At 35.2% G+C, this 21,332-nt stretch overlaps 3 protein-coding genes across 3 annotated transcripts; all 3 read right to left on the reverse strand.

The window, feature by feature from the left end:
• On the reverse strand, window positions 1-9,799 carry LOC128205054 (hepatic lectin-like). Its single transcript, XM_052906459.1, has 6 exons — window positions 9,729-9,799; window positions 8,626-8,726; window positions 8,196-8,286; window positions 2,780-2,878; window positions 1,831-1,960; window positions 1-1,456 (listed from the first exon to the last, which is right to left on the reverse strand). Exons 1-6 carry the CDS (start codon window positions 9,769-9,771, stop codon window positions 1,423-1,425), a joined length of 498 nt encoding a protein of 165 aa, XP_052762419.1. The 5' UTR covers window positions 9,772-9,799; the 3' UTR covers window positions 1-1,422.
• Window positions 9,800-9,931: 132 nt separating this feature from the next.
• Window positions 9,932-14,091, reverse strand: LOC128205715 (probable G-protein coupled receptor 19). The gene has a single exon (XM_052907625.1). The coding sequence runs from the start codon at window positions 13,583-13,585 to the stop codon at window positions 12,449-12,451; it is 1,137 nt and encodes a 378-aa protein (XP_052763585.1). The 5' UTR covers window positions 13,586-14,091; the 3' UTR covers window positions 9,932-12,448.
• Window positions 14,092-18,163: 4,072 nt separating this feature from the next.
• Window positions 18,164-20,645, reverse strand: LOC128205716 (probable G-protein coupled receptor 19). Its single transcript, XM_052907626.1, has one exon. It carries the CDS (start codon window positions 20,486-20,488, stop codon window positions 19,352-19,354), a length of 1,137 nt encoding a protein of 378 aa, XP_052763586.1. The 5' UTR covers window positions 20,489-20,645; the 3' UTR covers window positions 18,164-19,351.
• Window positions 20,646-21,332: the final 687 nt, after the last annotated feature.

The raw sequence follows: 21,332 nt of genomic DNA on the forward strand, positions 1-21,332 counted from the left end.
CCTGTTGTCATCTTCAGGCAAATCAATAGTTATGTATGTTTTTTTAAGTTAGAGGCTTTGATTGATGTTAAGACTAAACACAGAGTAAATAAATCAAACAATTGTAGGGAAATAATTTCTTGTGTGCTTTATATTTTGAAATTGTGATTGGATGTAACTAGTCATGATTAAACCAAATGTAAACAAAGTCTTATCAAAGTGAGATATTGAATTCATTTCATGCAACATTTATTTCCTTCAGTCTGCTGAATATATAGTATTATATTCAACACGTATGTCCAATGTCGCACCAGATTTTCTAACAATATTTTAACGTAAAGTACTGCGCCAATTATTTTTTTTGAATTATGGTGTCGTAAGGCTTTCAAATCATTTTGTTGATAATATTTGTTTACGAAAACAGAAGATTTTATAACTAGCATTTCATGATTTACTCCGAATAATCTTTATGTTATTGTGTTTTATGTTATTACAATTATGTAAACTAACCGTACAAATGTTTAAAAGTTTCTAAACATTTTGGTTATTATTATTTCGTTTGTCTTTTTTAAAGATGCATTTGGAAGCAACAAGTTATTGAAACGCCTTGGTAAAAGATGGTATAATTGCAATTACCTTCTCTTATTTTTTCACATGTTCTTCCCGTTCTTACATTCTTCATATGTTTTCCATGCGCACAAAAAAATCAATTATCTTCTGTTCTCCATTTTTCCTAACTTCTAATAGATTATGAATTATTCAGTTAGCAATTATAAATGCTTAAGCTAAACTCCTCACAATTATATTGTACTGTTAGTTTATAGATTCTTTTGTATTTACATAATCCTGAGCAGAGGCAAACGTTGGTGTTAAGGAACAAAACACAGTTCAATAAGAAAAAACATGTATCTATATTTATAAGGTTTAACACATAGATGTTCAGTTATTAAAACGAGTAAATGTATTCAACGACCTATTAGTGAACTCTAAGTTGTTTATTAAAATCTCGTTAAGCATTTGCATTCACACATAGAAATTCTTAAACAGTTTTAGGTGCTAAATTGATTGACGCTTTCCCAAATAAAACATTATTGCCACCTGTATGGCCAGGATGAGACTTTAAGATCCTTTTATCATTAAATTTCTAGATATAAAGAAGATATCACAAAGAAGCCACACAACCATTTTAGACAATTTGGAACAATCGCATTTTCATATTGAGGATATACTTTTTCATTTGACGCAAGCGGATTTAACAAACAAATATTATACACACATGTTTTACCATTGTTAAAGATTGAACCTTGACTGTAGTTTTTACATAAAAACATATGAAAGCTATTCTTTGGAAATGTTCTTCATTTATACACGTTTGAATGCTAAGTGTGTTGAGCTGAGAAGGTTGTAAGAAGGGGATTGATGCCTCCGTTGCGTCTCCAGAAACTAGCCAACAACCTCAACATTGTAATTTTGGTCCCTGAAAATATAAAAAAGGTTCGTAAAACTCCGATATTTAAAGCATATTAAAGGAACACATATGTTAAAAAACAGGTACCTATCAAATCCGATTTTGGCCGATAAACAGATATTAATTGGTAAGTGCCGTGGATAGGGAAGGATTTCTGGCGAGGTGTTTGCTCCCCTAATCAATCCCGCAGCCTATAAAGATGAAATGTTCAACAGAACCTGTTCGTATCTATTCATCCTGTCACATTTATGTTATATACCTATGTATAGCTGAAATACACCTCTTTCAATGCAAGTTATATCGGTGTTAAACCGATTCTTTTAGAAATAACACCTGGAAGCTTTGTGATATGTTTGAATCAACGTACTCGTACAACCACCTACTGTATTTCGCAGATTGGATAGTACTTGAAGAGTTGGCAATTCACGTCGTTCCAGTGGAAGCCTTCCCGGACGTAGATTGACGCGCAGTCTTCATTGTTTCCCCCGTTACTCGGTTCGCCAGGGAACCAGTCTACAGCAAGATTTTTTTCTCAGTGTTTATTTATAGACGTTGTGGCACTTTATCATGGTCTTGCATTGAAACTAGGCAAAAACAAACTATTTCGATTCTACATTAAAATGACACACGTAATTAGTACCGTACATTGCAGAACGAATACCGACATTATGCCTTAGAGGGTGTTGCAATATTCCTATACAATTTTGACTATTTTTTTTCTAAAATTGTGCATTCTACAGCCAAATGCATACAACTTTTATCAGTTGTCCACAGGCTATCTTTTTGCAAGTTGACTCATAAAACGATTAAATTGGTAAGTTGATAAAAGTTCTTATTGGATATATATTGACAATTCAATAGACCTGTTGTGTAACTTTGTATAAACCAAAAAATAAATAACCGGTTTTATACCGTTGGCTTAATACTTGTTTTACTCTGATATTGACAATATTGACGAAAAGGGACTTTGATAATTTCCACAAGGCGTCGTGCCGGATGCACCCACTCTCTAATACGGTTTGGTGTTTGAGGCTATTTATTCTGGAATGACCGAAAATTTAATCCGCGCTATGTTATCACCAAGATATAAATCATGCAAATATTTATAAGTATGAATCTGAATAAAGTATGAATCTGAATATGATTTATACTATTATAATATGCATTTTTCTCAGTAATTAGATAGATTTATGATTGCAAGGAAAGGTTCAATAGTTCAAAAGCTAGCAATTTCGTAGCCTTCCAATGACAAGAGGGTTTTTCAACACGGTGCTAAAGCACATATTCCCAAACACCTTACTTATTTGATGGACACAGAAACCCTTATCGTACCAGTAAATGTTGCTAGTGTGTCAGTGTCATGCCATTTCCATAGCCCTTCCACGTTTTCATCTGTTAATCCGATCCACCATGCTGTGGCCGAAGAGGCACCTGTCAATTTTATTACAAATAATTATAACATTGGACCAATGTATACGTATCAATGATGAGATTGGACTTAAAGCTCAAAAGTACAAAATTATCCTCAGCTAGTGAACATCTTTTTTTTCACTCACATGTATCATTCTCATTCACAAAATTATACTGTGTCAGGAATGTAAAACGTATTATCTAACTACTCATGAATATGTGAATTTCATAGATCGACATTCCGACAGCAAATATTTTTATTTCTGCAATTGGCACTCAGACAGAACACGTCAAAAAGGACAATGGTGTTATTTCTATAATTTGGTCTGCAAAGACGGCTTGACAAATATGACTCATTGCTCAAAAAGAACCATGCGTTGTGTTACTGATGACATGATAAAGCGTCAATTATAAAACAAAGAATAACATAAATATAGGTTTAAGACGTTCAAAAAACGTTCAGGGAGCCTAGACATTGAAGAAGCCGCACATATCGTCAAAAAATGATGATTTGAAATCGTATGATGGCGACTGGTTTTCCATAAGCATGTGCTTTATTGATCTTTCGTGTACTATTTAGGTTTTGGCCACTGACGTCCTCCTTTAGGAAATAGAGGGAACAAAACGGTGTAACTGCAGACGACCAAATGAATTTTATAAACATATAAAAGTATTTATGTCTTTGTTTGATATTAATAAGATGTATATTTAGACCAATGACGTCAGAGCCAATTGTCTTATCGTCTTAAATCATGTGACCGAAACTTTAAACCACGTGTCTAATATCAGCCAATCAAGGCACTCCTATTCCATCACTCTTCGTTAATGATTATATTGACCCCTCTCTGGCCACAGTCCAATATGCTTCATTTGATGATGCAGTAAAAAAGGTCCGTTTACTAGGCAAGGGCTGCTTTATGGCGAAAACTGATATAGCTAACGCATTTCGTATTATTCCTATTTTTCCCGATGATCATGAGCTGTTAGGTTTTAAGTTTGATTCTCAATTTTATTATAATGTATGCTTAGTAATGGGCAGTTCATCTTCATGTGCAATTTTTGAGACATTCAGTTCTGCCATTCAGTGGGTGGCCAACTCACAACTTTTAATCCCCCACATGGTCCATATTCTGGATGATTTTCTTATTTTGAGTCATGACCAACATTCTTGTCAGAACCACTTACTTAGATTTCTTGAATTTTGTGACAAAGTTGGTATTCCAATAAAAACAGACAAAACAGATTCAGCCCGACAGGTCATTACATTTATGGGTTTGGAATTGGACGCTTCTAATATGGAAGCTAGGTTACCTAGAGATAAACTGGATAAACTCAGGCTCTTACTGCCGCAGTTTGCTTGTCGCAGGAAATTAAAACTCAAAGAATTACAGTCCCTTCTAGGCCTTCTAAACTTTTGCTGTAATGTGGTTCTTCCTGGTCGTTGCTTTCTGCGCCGTTTGACAGATCTTACCAAAAAGGTTACAAGTCCTCATCATCGCATTACCCTCACAGCAGATAGTAGAAAAGATATCAAAGCTTGGCAATTATTTATTGAACATTTCAATGGCAGACATCTTCTGCTGGATCACAACTGGGTCACTGACAGAGTTTTGCACTTGTTCACAGATGCAGCTGGTTCATTAGGTTTCGGTGCCATATTTCAGTCACATTGGTGTTATGGAGGTTGGCCACTTCACCTCGTTAACCACAATATAACTTTTAAAGAACTTTTCCCAATTGTTCTATCACTTGAACTCTGGGGTTCGTTGTTGAAAAATAAATGCATGATTCTGCACTCGGACAATCAAGCGGTCGTTCATATCATCAATAAACAATCCAGTAAGGATAAACATGTCATGGTCTTAGTCAGACGTCTGGTGCTAGCATGCATGACATATAACATTTTGGTCAAGGCAGCCCACATACCAGGAAAGGACAACATATTACCCGATTTACTTTCACGTTTGCAGATCGAGCGCTTCCGGTCATTGGCCAGCGACAGGGACGCAAACCCAACAGCCATACCCGAACACCTCTTCAATCTTTGAATCGTTCTGTCAAACAATTATTGGGTGCCTCTCTGGCCCCATCTACTGCACGTAGTTATAGGCATGCCTTTAATACTTACCGACAATTCCATGTTTCCTGTTACGGTCCAAGTTCATTGCTTCCAATATCGACCTGCCAGATAGCTCAGTTCATAGCATATTGCCATGATAAACATCTCAAAGCCTCTTCTATTACATCAATGGTTTCAGCCTTAGCCTACATTCACAATATTTCTGGGTACCCAGACCCTACCAAAGCCTTTGTTATTAAAAAACTGTTGTATGGTTTACGCAGAAATTCAACGGCGGACAAACGCCTACCCATAACTTATGCTTTACTAAAAAGCCTGTTGTCAGCGTTACCAAGGGTTTTACAGAACCCCTATCTGCAATTACTATGCAAAACTATGTTTCTCACAGCCTTCTACGCTTTGTTGCGTATTGGTGAGCTAACAGTAACTCCTACAACTTCGCAGAACACAATTTTGGCCTCCAATGTCTCATTCCAAGGTACCAACTCGAAAGTAAAGACGGCTACTCTGAAGCTGTTGCATTTCAAACACTCACATGGTCAAAGTTCTACCATTGTTCTTCATAGACAACAAACCAAATCTATTTGCCCGGTACGGTCTTTACATGCATACTTGAATACCTCCCAACACACTTCTAAACAGTTATTTCACTTCGCCTGTGGTTGCCCGGTCACGGATGCTTACTTTAGGTCAGTTCTTCGGAAATGCCTGATTTCCTGTAATGTTGACCCCAAACGCTACACTGCACATTCATTTAGAATTGGTGGGGCAACACATGCTTACGAATCCAATGCGAATGATTCTCACATCAGGCTGCTTGGCAGATGGAAGTCTAATGCTTTCATGAAATATATCCGACCGGCAGCCTTACACAGTTAAAATACATAATATCTCGCCATGTTTTTCCACCTTTTTCATAAACCTCATTCCATCTGTCTGGTTGAGCCAGCAGAAGGCAAAAATGAAGCTTTGTTGGTCTTGCAACTGCTTTGTGTATGATAAATGTAATCTATGGCTCAAAAATTTAAGTTATTAGGGCAAAAGGGGGGTTTATTGTTGTTTCCACTCTAAACTTACCAACATTTGTCAAGAAGCGTTCTTACAAACATGTTTGTATGTATGTATTTTTATGTGTCTGTCTGGTGGAGCCAGCAGACGGCCTGTCTTTGTACATTTACTTTCACTCGACAAATGGCTTTCAAGCACCTTGTTTAATTTTAATAGTTATATATGCTGTTTTCAATTTTTTCTTTACTGTCTCATTTTACAGTCTGGTAGAGCCAGCTGATGTATGTTGTATATAGTATTTCTTGACTGTCTCCTTTTACAGTCTGGTAAACCCAGCTGCGGTATTGCATATGTATTTTTGCCTTGGGGCTCTTGCCCCCCATGTTTTCATACATTTACTGCTTCCAGTCTGGTCGAGCCAGCCGGATGATAGTGACTTTCATCAATGTTGATTACATATATGTTCTTTGCTGTATTTATTTAAAGCGTGTACGTACACCAGTCTGGTGGAGCCAGCTGGTCTTGCCAATTTCCCTACTATTACATCATTGTCTAGTCATGTATGTTGTTCATAGTATGTATCTTTCTTTTTATTACATATATATATATATATATATATATATACTTTAAAAAAAAAAAAAAAAAAAAATTCTGAGTTCAATGCAGTTCCCTTAACTCGTCCGGTTTTGTACATCCTGGTTTCATCTGGCGGTCGTTCCTTGTGGCGGTTTTTAGCTGTCCAGATATGGAAAAATAACTTTAAACTTCCGGCATTCTAGAATAAATGCCCTTATTTCAATTCAAACAAGTGTTGTTATTATTTCCATACATAGTGAAACCAGGTTGTCCATTACTCCGGAAACAATAGAACATAAATGAATTTTATAAACATATAAAAGTATTTATGTCTTTGTTTGATATTAATAAGATGCATATTTAGACCAATGACGTCAGAGCCAATTGTCTTATCGTCTTAAATCATGTGACCGAAACTTTAAACCACGTGTCTAATATCAGCCAATCAAGGCACTCCTATTCCATCACTCTTCGTTCAGATTCAAAGCAGAACCACGCTAAAAAAAAAATGGAAAACCACCTCCTCCTCTCCTCCTACCCTACAACGTAAGACATTATTGGCTCACCTCACTTTTAAATTTATTTTCTTTTTCTTTTCTTATTCCTTTTGTTTTTATATTTTATATTTGTTCTTACATTATGGCGGTTTTTTAGCTGTCCAGATATGGAAAAATAACTTTAAACTTCCGGCATTCTAGAATAAATGCCCTTATTTCAATTCAAACAAGTGTTGTTATTATTTCCATACATAGTGAAACCAGGTTGCCCATTACTCCGGAAACAATAGAACATAAATGTTGTTGTTTTTCAGACGGCCCGATTTTACTGATACGGTCGAATAACCACAAACAAGCGGGATGTTTGAAAAGAAGAAAAGGGAAAGATTGTCTTATACTGTTCTTTACACAACAACACCTAAACCTATTAATGTATGGACAAAATTTGACTGGACTATATATGAACAACTTCGATGCGCCTGTAACTGATAACACGACAGAAACGTTGCAAAGAAAATAAATGAAAAATAAGCGAATGTTAGAAGGATATGGTAATTTTATAAATACTTAGGACTTTCTGTGTATGATAACATTACGTATGAAAATTCCCTCCTTTTGCCTAAGGAAACTCTATCCTAAAAACGTAAGAGAGGCAATAAATTAAATATCAAATTGTTTGAAATCATTGATGCATTGCGCTATTTTGACCATTATGATTCAAACATCTGACTATACAAAATCATTGCAAAATGGACGAATTGACCAGTATAAGAGTTATAGTGTTCTGAACCTGAATATAACAATGGCATAACACGTTAAACAACAAGAAACTATTTATCAACATCTAGGCGTCATAAATAAACACAACTTGAAGCACTTTCATGACCAGCAAGACATGAGCAACATAATAAGTCCTTCATTTAGAAGAATATTTCTTGCAATTATTATGCAATGACATTGAGACTCCATTTCTCAGACCCCACCCCTATACCTAGTCTTCAAGCCGAATGTGTAAATGCGTCAACATTGCAGCAAAATGAATCATTTAAGGCTAAATGCTGGCAAAAGCCTTTAGACCGCAACCATATCACTGAGCAATTAAAGTTTCCATTTCCGGTTACATTTACCCCAAGTTACCCCTTCCTGGCAAATTCATACCATCCCTTGTGAGACTTACGATACAGGTGCTTCAACTGGTCCTCAATAAACGTGTTTTCATTACTGGTTTCGATGTGGATCAAGTTGGCTTCGTACGACTTACAAAGAACCTAAAACATTTTGTATACAGTGTCTGTACACCTTGTGGTATATGACGTCACAAATCAAAGAAGCGTAGGGTAATTTTGTGTTTGTATTAGGTTTACACCTTAAAACCAGGGAAACTGTTTTGTCTATTCACCAATTTTTCAAGAACATGGCACACTCTACGCCGCTCAAAAAAAACAACAACTTACATTATTTTGTCAGATAACCCATTGTTTCATTAGTTTTGTTTTTATCTTAACCATTGGCTCACTACATGTATTTATCTGTGTATCAAAGCGCAAACATTTAAATCGCAGGATTATCAAGTATCTAGTTTGCCATTTTAGGAAAGAACAACTTACGGCTGCTTCATGGAAAGTCATCAAATCATGTCCAAATAGGTAACATGACCCCATAAAGGCCGTCCAGGCGTCAGGGCAACTGGTCAAACCACTGAAAGGAACTGTAAACAATCGAATAAGACGGAAGCAAAATCAACTTGACAATGGTAGAACATTATAACAGTGACCATGATATCTATCAAATAAGAACTAGGATCAGTTCGCCGACGTGTTTCGTTTTAAGGCTATACCAAATGTTCCTAATGTTTAGCGTCAGAGGGCCGTTTCAATAAAGATCCTAGTCGATTTAAGTCGTAAATTGAAATGATCTTAGTGTCGTCTTCATTATTTTGCTACATATTTGAGCTAACTGAACATAAGACAGCGTTAACATTGAAAAAATGTTGATGAAACGAAACAATGGCTTGCCATTTGCGGCGCTTATACAGATTCAAGATTATTGAAGTGACGACTAAAATCCTCGATTAATTACGGCACCTAATTTGAAAACTTACCTTTCCGGCACGAAATACTAGTGCCTTAAAAATCACAATCCTAAAATGTCTTAGAAACATATGATTAGAATAAGCGCTACGCAGATTTTACAATACCAACTTAATAAACACTTAATTTCCAACAAGAATGTTGATTTTTCATTCGATATTGAAACTTCACATTATCTTTACTATCAGCTAAGTTTTGGGCTCAAATTAAGTTTATGAAATACTTTACAAAGGCCAAAATAACCGATGACATTAAACTTTAAATCAATGTAGCTGGTTCTTAGACTCTCCTTCATCAACAACACCACAAGAGTAATTGATAGCGAATTTCAATAGCCTGGTGACTAAGTTTCAGACACATTTAAGACATTACTAATATTGAAAAGTTATTACATTTATTATGCGTCAGACAAATGCGTTATCTTCTTAAATAGTATTACACTACGATATCAATATCCGCCTTATTTAATCATGGATTATCATGTAGGTGTTCAAAGGGCAGTAACCAATCACTCTGTATAGCCTGCAAAAGAGCAAATCCCAAAGGACTATAACAGAGTCGTGGCAGCCACGACTTCATACAACTATATGGTTCTGTGTTACTAATAAAACATGACTCACCTATCCGCGCCAAAAGGATAATTATGCCTAGCAGATCCTTCATTTTGTAATTCGAAATAAGCTGTACATGTAACGCAAGATAAGGAATCAGTATATGAACAATAACCAAACCAACACGGTATAAGACATGTTATCTGTCTTCCAAAGGTCAAAAAAGAGCAGAGCTTTTCATTTATATCTTGATAATTTTATTGAATGTCAATGTAAAATCCAAATTTAAACACATTTGTTCCATGTCGGATCCAGAATGTGTCCTTACAAAGGCGGTCTTGATTATTATAAACAACAGCTATGGGACGAAAGGAAAAATCTGACAATAAGCAGTTGTTTTCTTGTGATCCGAAATGGATAGCAACATTTGATATAGGTTTAAACACTTTTTGATATCAAATCTATGATAATTCATTCTGCGAAAGACAAATTGATTAGTTTGTTCAACATATAGAATATTACAATTTTACATGTTATAATATATAATACATCGCTAGAAGTACAATTAGAATCAAAGTGTAAATCATAGGTTAAACCTGTGATGCTACTCTGAAAATGTGAACTAACATTTATAGTGTTACAATGTGTACAACTATGTTTAAACACTTATTGGATGAAAATGTTAAATATGTTATTTAAAGTACTATTTATAAGACAATCTTGCATATATCTAGGGCGTGTATAAGCTAAAATAGGCTTAAATTCATATAGAGATTTGACACTTTCTTTATCAGACAAAAGGTCCCAATACATATGTTTAATATTACAAATATTTAACTATATAAAACTGACGAACAGTGTGTCATTGTCGGACCCTCTGTGTGTTTCCTAGAGTAGTTGAGTCATTTAAAAAGAAATATCTTTAAAATCCTTTTTTGCAAAGAAGGTCAACGTGCATATTCCATTACATCACTTTAACGGGAGAAAGTTAAAAGACTCCAGGCATTATATATGACCTAAGTAAAATGACAAAAACAGGGGGAGAGAAGTGGGCTGAAATGGGTTGTGGTTTAAGTGTTTTATTAAATGATTCCCATTTTTCAGAGTATATTGCAGGTCAATATGTATTTTAAGTTATTAGAAGAAAGATGGGAGCTAACTTGGAACTTTTGTACAGTTCACGATTTAACACTGTTCTTTGTCAATGCGTTACGTTTTATTGCATTCCCTTCCGTAACCTCCGATTTGGGCGACTTTGAATAAAGTTTCTTTAACGAAAATTGATGATATATTTAAAATGTCTGTAAATCTGCATATTTCTTATAACTATCCTCAGTTATGTCACTCACTTTGTTTAAAGTTACAATTCCTTCCATTTGTTTCTAAGGTACTAAGCTTCAGGCAAACTTTACAGAAAATCATAGTAAAAGGTAAAACCTTTTAAGGATTTGCCAAAGGGTTCAAATTCATGCTGTGAAAAGCGTCACCTAATTAGTTATCAATGGTCAAAGATTCATTCAAGATCATCCGGAAAATTAATGAGTGGACTAAGTTTCATTCAAATCCATCCAGTAGTTTTCAACTTATGCCTTGGACATTTATTAAGAAATTAAAAATCTAATTTTAGAAGACTCTACATCACTATGACAAATAGTCATAACTTTCACTGTGCACATTTTTAATTTCTTTACAACGTTTCAAATGCCATTAGATGCATTGTGAAAATATAGCTTTGCAACAAAATGCTCAAGAGTTATCATATTTGCCACTTTCACGTTACCATCATATCGCAAGTTCCAACCAAGTCCTTCAAGCATTTTCAGAATTCTACTCCTGAGAAATAAGGTGGAAAGTAATAATTAAATAATGACTAAGAGGGTGCAAAGGGCAGGCAATATAACCTAGCGGAATTTTGTTTTCATTCGGTAAATATTGGTGAATAAAATTGTTGTTAGGTGATCATTGGTTATTAACAAAGTTTTGAATACAGCTCTTATGTTTTAAGTTAGATGTTTTGTTTCAAAACCTAATTGCCAAAATCTATATCATTAAGATATTCAGTGTTATTTATACGGATAATACTGCTGTGTACAAAATACGAAATCCAACTGCAACGCCATTCTGCACCTAAGAGACGGTCATTCTATCACGCCCACAATATTTCCAATATTTCGTTGTTCACCATGTCATTTGTGCGAACGTTTTCTAAAGCTATGATTTAATTGATGATTCCTAAATGACATGCAATCAATGTTGCACTCAATTTGAATTCACTTAATGGATTAGAGGTAAATTAAAGTAACTATCATTCAAACACTTCAAAAACTTGAAACTCTTCAAAGTTAATTTGCAAACAGAAGTTTCAATAGAGTAGATAATCATTAGCTCCATTTACTGAATAGGACCAAATATATGCTTTGAATGTTTATTTGAAACCTTTGTTCAAATATATAATACGAGGACACATGAAAGAACATAATATCGTTTCATACATACATAATTTGAAAATTATAAAAGTAATCGTACTGATATCATGAATGATATTTTTTCAGATTTAAAATCAAGAAAAGAGGGTGAAAAATTCGATAAATAGTTACTTATTACTTGTTTTTAGTTTATCGAATTGTGCTAAGATTAGAATATGGACAAGCAGTGTTGATGTATGTTCATAAAATAAATTGGCGTTTATGTTAAAAAAAAAACACATCATTAATATAACATTTCACATTCTAGAACCTTCATCAATACAATTATCTGCATTATTGTTCACAGTATTGGCATTGTGTGTGCTACTGTGTATCACTTGTCGTAGAAGAAAATTTGCTTCTTCCATGGGTCTTTCTTCTACAGACACAAACAATTTTATACACAAAATCCCTGAACCTTGAATTAAAAAATCCATATATGAAAGGATTCAAGGCTGAGTTTAAAAAATAAGATCTTAGTCCAAATTGGAAGGCGACCAAACCACCGTCAGATAAAACATCAGCTTCGTACCCGCCTTTGCTAACACGCCACAGCACTAGGGCTTGATATGGTAGAAAGCTTATGACAAACACCACTGTTATCACCAGCATTATCATTGTAAACTTCACAGTTTTACGGTCAAGCTGTGTGGCTTTGTGCTGCGCTTGTTGAGTTGATCCATCCGCCTTGTCTGAGATAGCACTCTCTGTTTGTTTTGTTTTTGCTGTGGTGTCATCAGTCAGGGATGTTTCAATCCCCTCCGACGTAGGTTTTGCGAAATTCATTTTTCGATTGTGTTTTACCAACATCCTGCCAACTAGCGAGTACAAAACACACAAAATAACAGCGACAACTACAAAACTAGCCATATAAAAGGAATTAAAAACCCATAAATAGACACTGTAGTCCTTTTCTTTCGTCGTTGTACAATCGTGTCCAGTAACTGTTAGTCCGTTCTCACTTCGTACATCAACAGGCACTGATGTATAAAACACAAAGGCTGGCCACGAATAAAATAATGAAACTACGACAGACAGTCCGCATGCGATCTTCACTTGCTGATGTTTCAGCTGTTTTTGGACTGGTCTACAAATTCGCCTAAATCTATCAATTGCAATCTCAAGCAATATACAGATACTCCCTATTGCTGCAAAGTGGTTTACAAATCGCAACACTTTGCACGCGGCACTATTTTCAAATGTAACAAACAGTCGAAGGTCAACTATTTCAATAGGTATTGATATTCCACAACTAATGAGATCATAGATGGCCACAGAGCAAATAAAAAGTGAATGTGTAGATTGCCTTGCTCTGAATCCGTAATAAATGACCACGAGCATATTGCCAACCAAGCCGGAACACATCAGCACAGCCAGGTACACGATCACCGGCGTCATTAGGTCAGCTTTCTCTGCATTCAAGTTGGCCAACAAAGCATCCGAATCGCTTGCGTTGTCCATGGTTGTTTGGCGAGATGTGTAGTATGACTAAATGGAATTCTACATGGAGAACATGGCTGTCGTGTCAGTTTTTCCAAACAAACTACAACGCTGAAACATTCAGCCAGCTTAACTGAATAAGATTTCAAACACACTCATAATATTTTCATTTGTTCTATTTTCGCCAAGTTTTCTTCCACAATTGAAGGCATTATCATCCGATACCACATACCTCCCGATGACAAAATAACTGATATTTACTAATTATCACTCTAACGTCCCTTCCACTACGTGCTTTCTTTCGTATACATTGGTTAAGCAGCTTAGAATTTCGTATTTCATTTGTATTCAGTGTGTTGTTTATTAAATCTTTTTTTTCCGATATTTTTGTTTAACACACATCTTAGCACCATGCATACATTAACACATTTACATTTCAACAAATATCGCACATCAATGTTTTAAACATTATGATAAATACGCCGTATAATTCAAGATCGAAATTCCGAATATAAAACTTAAAATTACAATCGATCTTATGGTGATTATTGGTCAATAAAGTTTGCTTTTCGATTGATATCTTCTTTAACTATCATGTTACAGTTTATTGATAACGTTGTATAAAGAGAGTTGACATATCTATATAATAGATACGATATGATTGCAGTGTTCAATGTCATCACGCTATGGTACGAAATTAAAACTACTGCTTTGATAATTTCAATTGAGCCGTGTTTACATTAACAACTTATGTAAGGAGTGCACTACGTATCTTGACATCACACTTTGGGATTGATAATGAACACACTTTTGACGGAGGTTATTGAGTAAAATAAAATAGGAAACGTCCATGATATATGTATCATAATATAGCAGCGAAGACCCTAACAAAGGTTTAAAGGCCCAATGCCATCGATTAACATTGAACGAGAGACAGACAACGTACATATTACACCGAAAGACCGCACATGCATAAAAATAGTTTTTTTCCATACATTCTGCTGGAAGCGCATTGTAATGGTTACCGTGATGGTGGGGGTAATCTAGTCACGACAACAATCATCACCACCACCACCAACAACAACAACAACAACAATAACAACATATAATGCATGGACGATGTTACATCGCAACAGTATGGCAAAGCGTACAGTAACATAAGCCTATGAGGGTAGAGTATCAAATATATAAAATGTAGTAATGGAATGAGATGTTGGAAAATCTTGGCGAGGACAATGAAGATTCATTTATCATACATAAAAGTTCTCAAATTAATAGTACATTTATAGTATATTTAATATATATTTTGTAATATGAGACATGTTATTATTTAAGTCTAATAATACGCATGATTTCAAGTTGGTTGTACAGGATGTACTATTTGCCATAATTTGTATTCATTTCGGTATAACCTTACAAATATGTTGGTAAATGTGTGCATGTTAACGTTTCACCGTGTTCAAATGTCACATTTTCGATATGCCTTGTTTTCTAAAATACATTTCAAAAATCACTATTCGTCGCGGTCATGTCAGTGAGCATTCGCTCAAGTGAGCCTATTGTTTTGTCCTGTAATGTATGCATCTTATAATTTGTTTTGAGAAGCAATCTATTGTTTTTGTTATCAGTACCTTGTAGGTGAACAAGTAAAACAAAATAAGATACAAGTCAATGTAAATGTAAGTATTATCGACTGACTTTTGTGAAGGATGTAGCCAAGTTTACTGTATGTGACCATATCTATAAAGAACGGTCAGAGTTAATCTCGTACATAAGTTTATATTTGACTCTATACCAGTTTAGGTCTTCATGAATAAAAATGTTTTTAAAAAGTGTCTTTTTCATATTTTTAAATACATTTGTGTAGTATTAATACTAATAATCATATGTAGTTGAACATTGTTTTGAGTTGTATAAACTAACAACGCTTTTCTTCAGATGTGAAACTCTTCCTCTTGTCTTACTTCGTATAAGCGAGTACTACTTGATCATGTTTAAAGGGTGACATTATAGTTTTAAACGTAAAGATTTGCAAGAGAGTCGTATTTTTTTCATGCATTATTATGTCTAACGCGTTTGTCTTTAATGATAAAAATAAAGCAAAGAAATATGATTGGTGTAGAGATAACAAATCATAAGCCTTTATAAATGCGTTTATTAATTAATAGCTGTATGGCCACAAACTCTTAGTTAAAAAACCTTAAAACAAATTCGCTATTTATCTGAATACCAAGCATATGCGCTTTTAACCACTCACGTCAAATAAGTTAAACATTTAAAATTAACAAATTTTGAGGAAATTAAATAATTATTAAGGGAAGGAACTCTTTCTCGTTGCCGAATGTTCAATTGTCCGCCCTTCTTTATTTTGGCGCCTCTCTCACTTGTTATTCAGTTCTAATCTGGTTCGGACGTGTGCTGTGTCGACGTCATCAAGTTGGCGTTGTAGCTCATGGATCTCTTCACGAAGTCTTCGAGTCTCAGCCGACTGACGACGCTCTTCAACAAGCTGTTAAAGCCGCTCACGCTCACGCAAAAGTTCATCGCGTAGATTAACATCAGGAGAAGGTTGATTTGGCGTCAGCTGCTTTAAGTCTGATTTCAAACGCACCTTTTCATTTTCAAGTCCAATCAGCGTAGCTTGAATGCTTATAGTACGCTTAGATACTTTTTCTTTGGGACTAGCCCCAATATCCACCATTGGCAACGAACAAGAACAAGCACGTCCGAACCGAATTAAAACTAAAGAACAAGTCAAATATTAATTGTAAAACTAAACACGGAAAGTCATAAATTATTAATTGTAAAACTAAACACGGAAAGTCATCAATTCATGTCCAAATAGGTAACATGACCCCATAACGGCCGTCCAGGCATCTGGGCAGCTGGTCAAACCACTGGAACGGGCTATTAAATGGACAAAGTGGGTAGTGAAAATACTTAAATTGACTATTGAAATAGTTCAAATTAACTTATATATTTGATAATATTTATGAAGTATTTTTTATAAAAATATATAAGTTCAATGGTTAGCCGATAATACGAACTAGTGTATTATGAGATAAACAGGTAGCGCTTAAACTATTTGAATGTGTTGAATGTAACGCTTCCAGAAATCAAAGCATTATAATGCCACGCGGCCAGAGGAAATGATTAATATTGAAGAGACAAACGTCTCACAAGCCCTTACATGTAGAGATCTACTAGTATTTTGAAATTCATTTTAATATCTTCCCTAGGGCAAATCCGCATTGTGATCAGTTTTTCCCCATCAAATAACATGAATAGTCCCTCTTTTATTTCACAGAAGCATGATTGCCACCAGCCACAAAACTTATTGTATCACATCACCCTTGTTTTCCGTTTAATAAACCCATTACGAATATTTCTATCTTACACATGTGTAAGATTCCTATCGGACACTTCTATAGGCTAGACTAATCGCACGCGACCTAGATATCCCTACGCACTGTTTGTAAACAAAATGACATCTATAGGTTACCGGTAGGCGCATCAGTCAACATCGATGGTTGCGGTAAAGGCATAAAAAAGCATGCAAAAAGGTGAAGGCCTTGGAAATAAACCTAAGAGGGCTGACCCCATTACTGATAAGGAAATAAGTCAGCTTTGAGAAACAAAGCACCTGGGAAAAGCATCACCTGAAAGCATCATCAACTCGCTTTAGTTTTTTAACACTGTAAACTTTGGGTTACGGGGAAGTGATGAGCACAGGAGTATGTGCTTGGGGCCTAAAGCTGTGTGTAGATCATGCTGGGCACGAATAAATAGAGTTTGAAGAAAGACAAGCTAAATCAAGACAAGGGGTGAATCCCAGGGTTGTACGATCAGCCAAGCCCAATATGTGGGCATGAAGCACGGAGTCAGAAAAATGTCCTGTCGCTATTTACAAGGAAAACGCCAGTAGAAGACCAGCAGCCATTTGTATAAAACTTGGATAAGTTGTCCAAAGGTTATATTTCGGCTAGTGAACACTTTTCAATGATTTGATTGGTTAGAAAAAATTATTGGATAAATATTGACCAATCGATAAACATTTCGGATAACTTTGACCATACCAAAAAGATAACCGGTTTTATACAATTGGCTGCAGCTGACTATACCAAGCCATCTGACTTATTTTAAATTACAACCCACACAGTTCAATCAAATATAAAACCCAGTGACGAATGGGAACGAACTACAAAAGTTCTTCAACTAGCACGCTCGAATTTTGCATACTAATCAATCTTGTTGATTTTGCGTTTTAACAAACCTCTAATATTAAGTGTAGGAATACGTCCTCTTTCTCTCTCAAAACGGGCAGAACAAATTGTGCCTTCCTCGACATTGTTTTAACAGTTCTATGTCACATTTTGCACTTCGTTTTCTGACTATCTTGCACGTAACAACCATTCTTTTTAAAGGTGTATATCTTTACAAGGAAGTCGATGACCTGAAATTTAACCCTCATATTTAAAATTAATGGACAAAGTGTCATTTACAATTGGGCAACTGACATCGAGCTTGTCCAATCAGAAAGCAGCAATGACACCAAGAATGATGCCATAACTCTGTGCGGCTCATGTATGAACGTCAGTGTATGTTATAAGAACTTTATTAAACAAATAACATATTTATAAACACATACGTGACAATGTTATCGCTGGAGACAAACATAGCACTATTAAGTAAGTATTAAACTTAAACATACACATATCAAGAAAGGTATTTCGTTATTTACAAGTAAATCAGTACAATCAAAAAATGATAAGTGTATATATCGCCTTTAGAGTGTTGATCAGATTTTTTTTTAAATGGTTTTATGAATTGCGTTAAGTATAAATCTAATGACATGTAAGTAATAGTCACGCAACCCACAGCCCGAGTTATTGAGATTATACACGAGCACTTAAGCGAGAATGTATAGATAGCTTCCGGTATGAAGGATTTGCCTTTGTATTCTATCCATGAGGAAGTTATACAACGGTTACGCCCATTACACGTGTTTATGTCAGTTTAAACATATTTATTTTACAACGATTGTGAAACAAGTTATTACAACATTATATAAATCACTCTCGTTGGCACGATTTTACGCGAATGTGTGGTCTTGTGTTGTGGGGGGAAACCGGAGAACCTGGAGGAAACCCACTTGTCCGGCTTGGTGACCACAAAACCAAACTCACATGCGCCCAAGCCGGGAATCGAAACGTGTGACCATTCATATACAGGAGTTTATGATGCACTCTTACTCCCAAAAAAGATTTACCAAAATTAATACAATTGTTTAAATATACCAAAAAGGATGAATAAATGTAAAATGTAATGGTTTTGTGAATGATACTTGCTTTAATAATAGAAATAATAGTGCAGAAAACACAGTATCTCTACCTTTTAAGACGATAGTAGATCACAGTAGACCTTTAAGCACTCACCAATTATTTAATAATTTGGCGTTTTCACCTATTTACAATCTTGTTATCAGTAATGAATATTTTCCAACAAATGCATTATTTAGTAGGTAGATAAAGGTTTATCACTTAAACGTTATGTTTGTTATACATCTGTATGTATTGATTTTGAATAAGAGTGTCACTTTAATTTGTGGAGGAAAACAGTGCAAATACTCTTAAACATTGTACAATGTTAATTTTAATAGTGCATTTACTAATATGGCTTTAACATTTAACTAAAATAACAGCATGAAAATGAAATCAAGCTCCTTTCTCAATTTTTCTTCATTACAACTCTCTGATAGCATTGTTCACAATATAGACATGTTATGTGTTACTGTGTATCGCTTGATGTAGAAAAAAGTACGTTAATTCCAGAAGTTTTTCTTCTACAAACACAAACCATTGTATACAAAAAATCCCTGAACCTTGAATTAAAGAAACCGTAAGTGAAAGGATTCAAGGCTGAGTTTAAAAAGTATGATCTCAGTCCAAATTGGAAGGCGACCAGACCACTGTCAGACAAAGCGTCCACTATATACCCGCCTTTAGCAACCCGCCACAGCAATAGTGCTAGAAATGGTAGAAAGCTTATGACAAACACCACTGTTATCACCAACATAATCATTGTAAACTTTACAGTTGTACGGTCTAGGTGTGTGGTCTTGTGGTTTGCTTGTTGAGTTGGTTTGTCCCCCGTGTTTGATGTGACCTTCTCTGTTTGTTTTGTTTTTGCTGTGGTGTCATCAGTCAGGGATGTTTCAATCCCCTCCGACGTAGGTTTTGCGGCTGTCATTTTGTGATTGTGTTTTACCAACATCCTGCCAACTAGCGAGTACAAAACACACAAAATAACAGCGACAACTACAAAACTAGCCATATAAAAGAAATTGAAAACCAACAAATACACACTGTATTCCTTTTCTTTCGTCGTTGTACAATCGTGTCCAGTCACTGTTTGTCCGTTCTTACTTCGTACATCAACAGGCACTGATGTATAAAACACAAAGGTTGGCCATGAATAGACTACAGAAACAACGACAGACAGTCCGCATGCTAGTTTAGCTTGTTGGTGGTTCAGCTGTTTTTGAACTGGTCTACAAATTCGTCTAAATCGATCAATTGCAATCTCAAGCAATATACAGATGCTCCCAATTGCTGCAAAGTGGTTTACAAATCGCAACACTTTGCAAGCGGTACTATCTTCAAATGTTATAAACAGTCGAAGGTCAACTATTTCAAAAGGTATTGATATTCCACAACTTATGAGATCATAGATAGCCACAGTGCAAATAAAAAGTGAATGTGTAGATTTCCTTGCTCTGAATCCGTAATAAATTACCACGAACACATTGCCGACCAAGCCGGCACACATCAGCACGGCCAGGAACACTATCACCGGCGTCATAAGATCAGCTTTCTCTGCATTCAAGTTGACAAGCAAAGCATCCGAGTCGCTTGCGTTGTCCATTGTTGTTTAAAAGACCTATAGTAAGACTATAATGGAAGTCTACAAGGAGCACATGTCTGTCGTGACTGTTTCTCCAAAACACCAACTACTTAAGAAGAGTTCAACACATATTATCTTCATTTATGTTATTTGTGACATGTTTTCTTCCTCGTTTGAAAGGGCGTTATTGTTTTAGAAGGCATTCCGGAACTGTTATGTTATAGGTCGCCCCAGTGTAACCAATTGCATTTATTTCCGTTTCAAGATTAACCTTTTATGTATAACAAAAATGTTTACTTATTCATTATCAAATAATGGCATCAACAACCAATACAAAATACTTCCTGAAATAACTAATACATGCCAAACCTCCTAAATGTTTTCTTATGAATGTATTTTTTTACACTGAGGAATAATTTGAAATTTAGACATTGTTCAGATGTTTGGCAAGTTTAACTCAACAAATTATATCCATAGAAGCACCATACATACATTAGCATATTAACATATGCATTGTTTTTGATAATCAACAATTACTTTCAATTCATGTTTTTAATAGTATTATAAATAATCCGTATAATTCAAGATCAATGTTCCAAATATAAAATTAAAAATGCACTTAAAACAATGGTGATTAGTGGTAAAAAATGATTTTCGATTTGTTGTATAAAGAGAGTGGCCATATACATATAATAGCTGCGATATGATTTCAATGGTCATTGTTATCACTCTATTGTATGAAATTAAAGCTACTACTTTGATTATTTCAAATGAACTTAGTTTACATTAATAATATATGTAAGGCGAGCACTTCTTATCCCCCTTTAGCTATTTGGGATTAATACTACACACAATTTTATCGGAG

This window comes from Mya arenaria, chromosome 10 (genome assembly GCF_026914265.1).
Source record: "Mya arenaria isolate MELC-2E11 chromosome 10, ASM2691426v1".
Taxonomy (NCBI): domain Eukaryota; kingdom Metazoa; phylum Mollusca; class Bivalvia; order Myida; family Myidae; genus Mya; species Mya arenaria.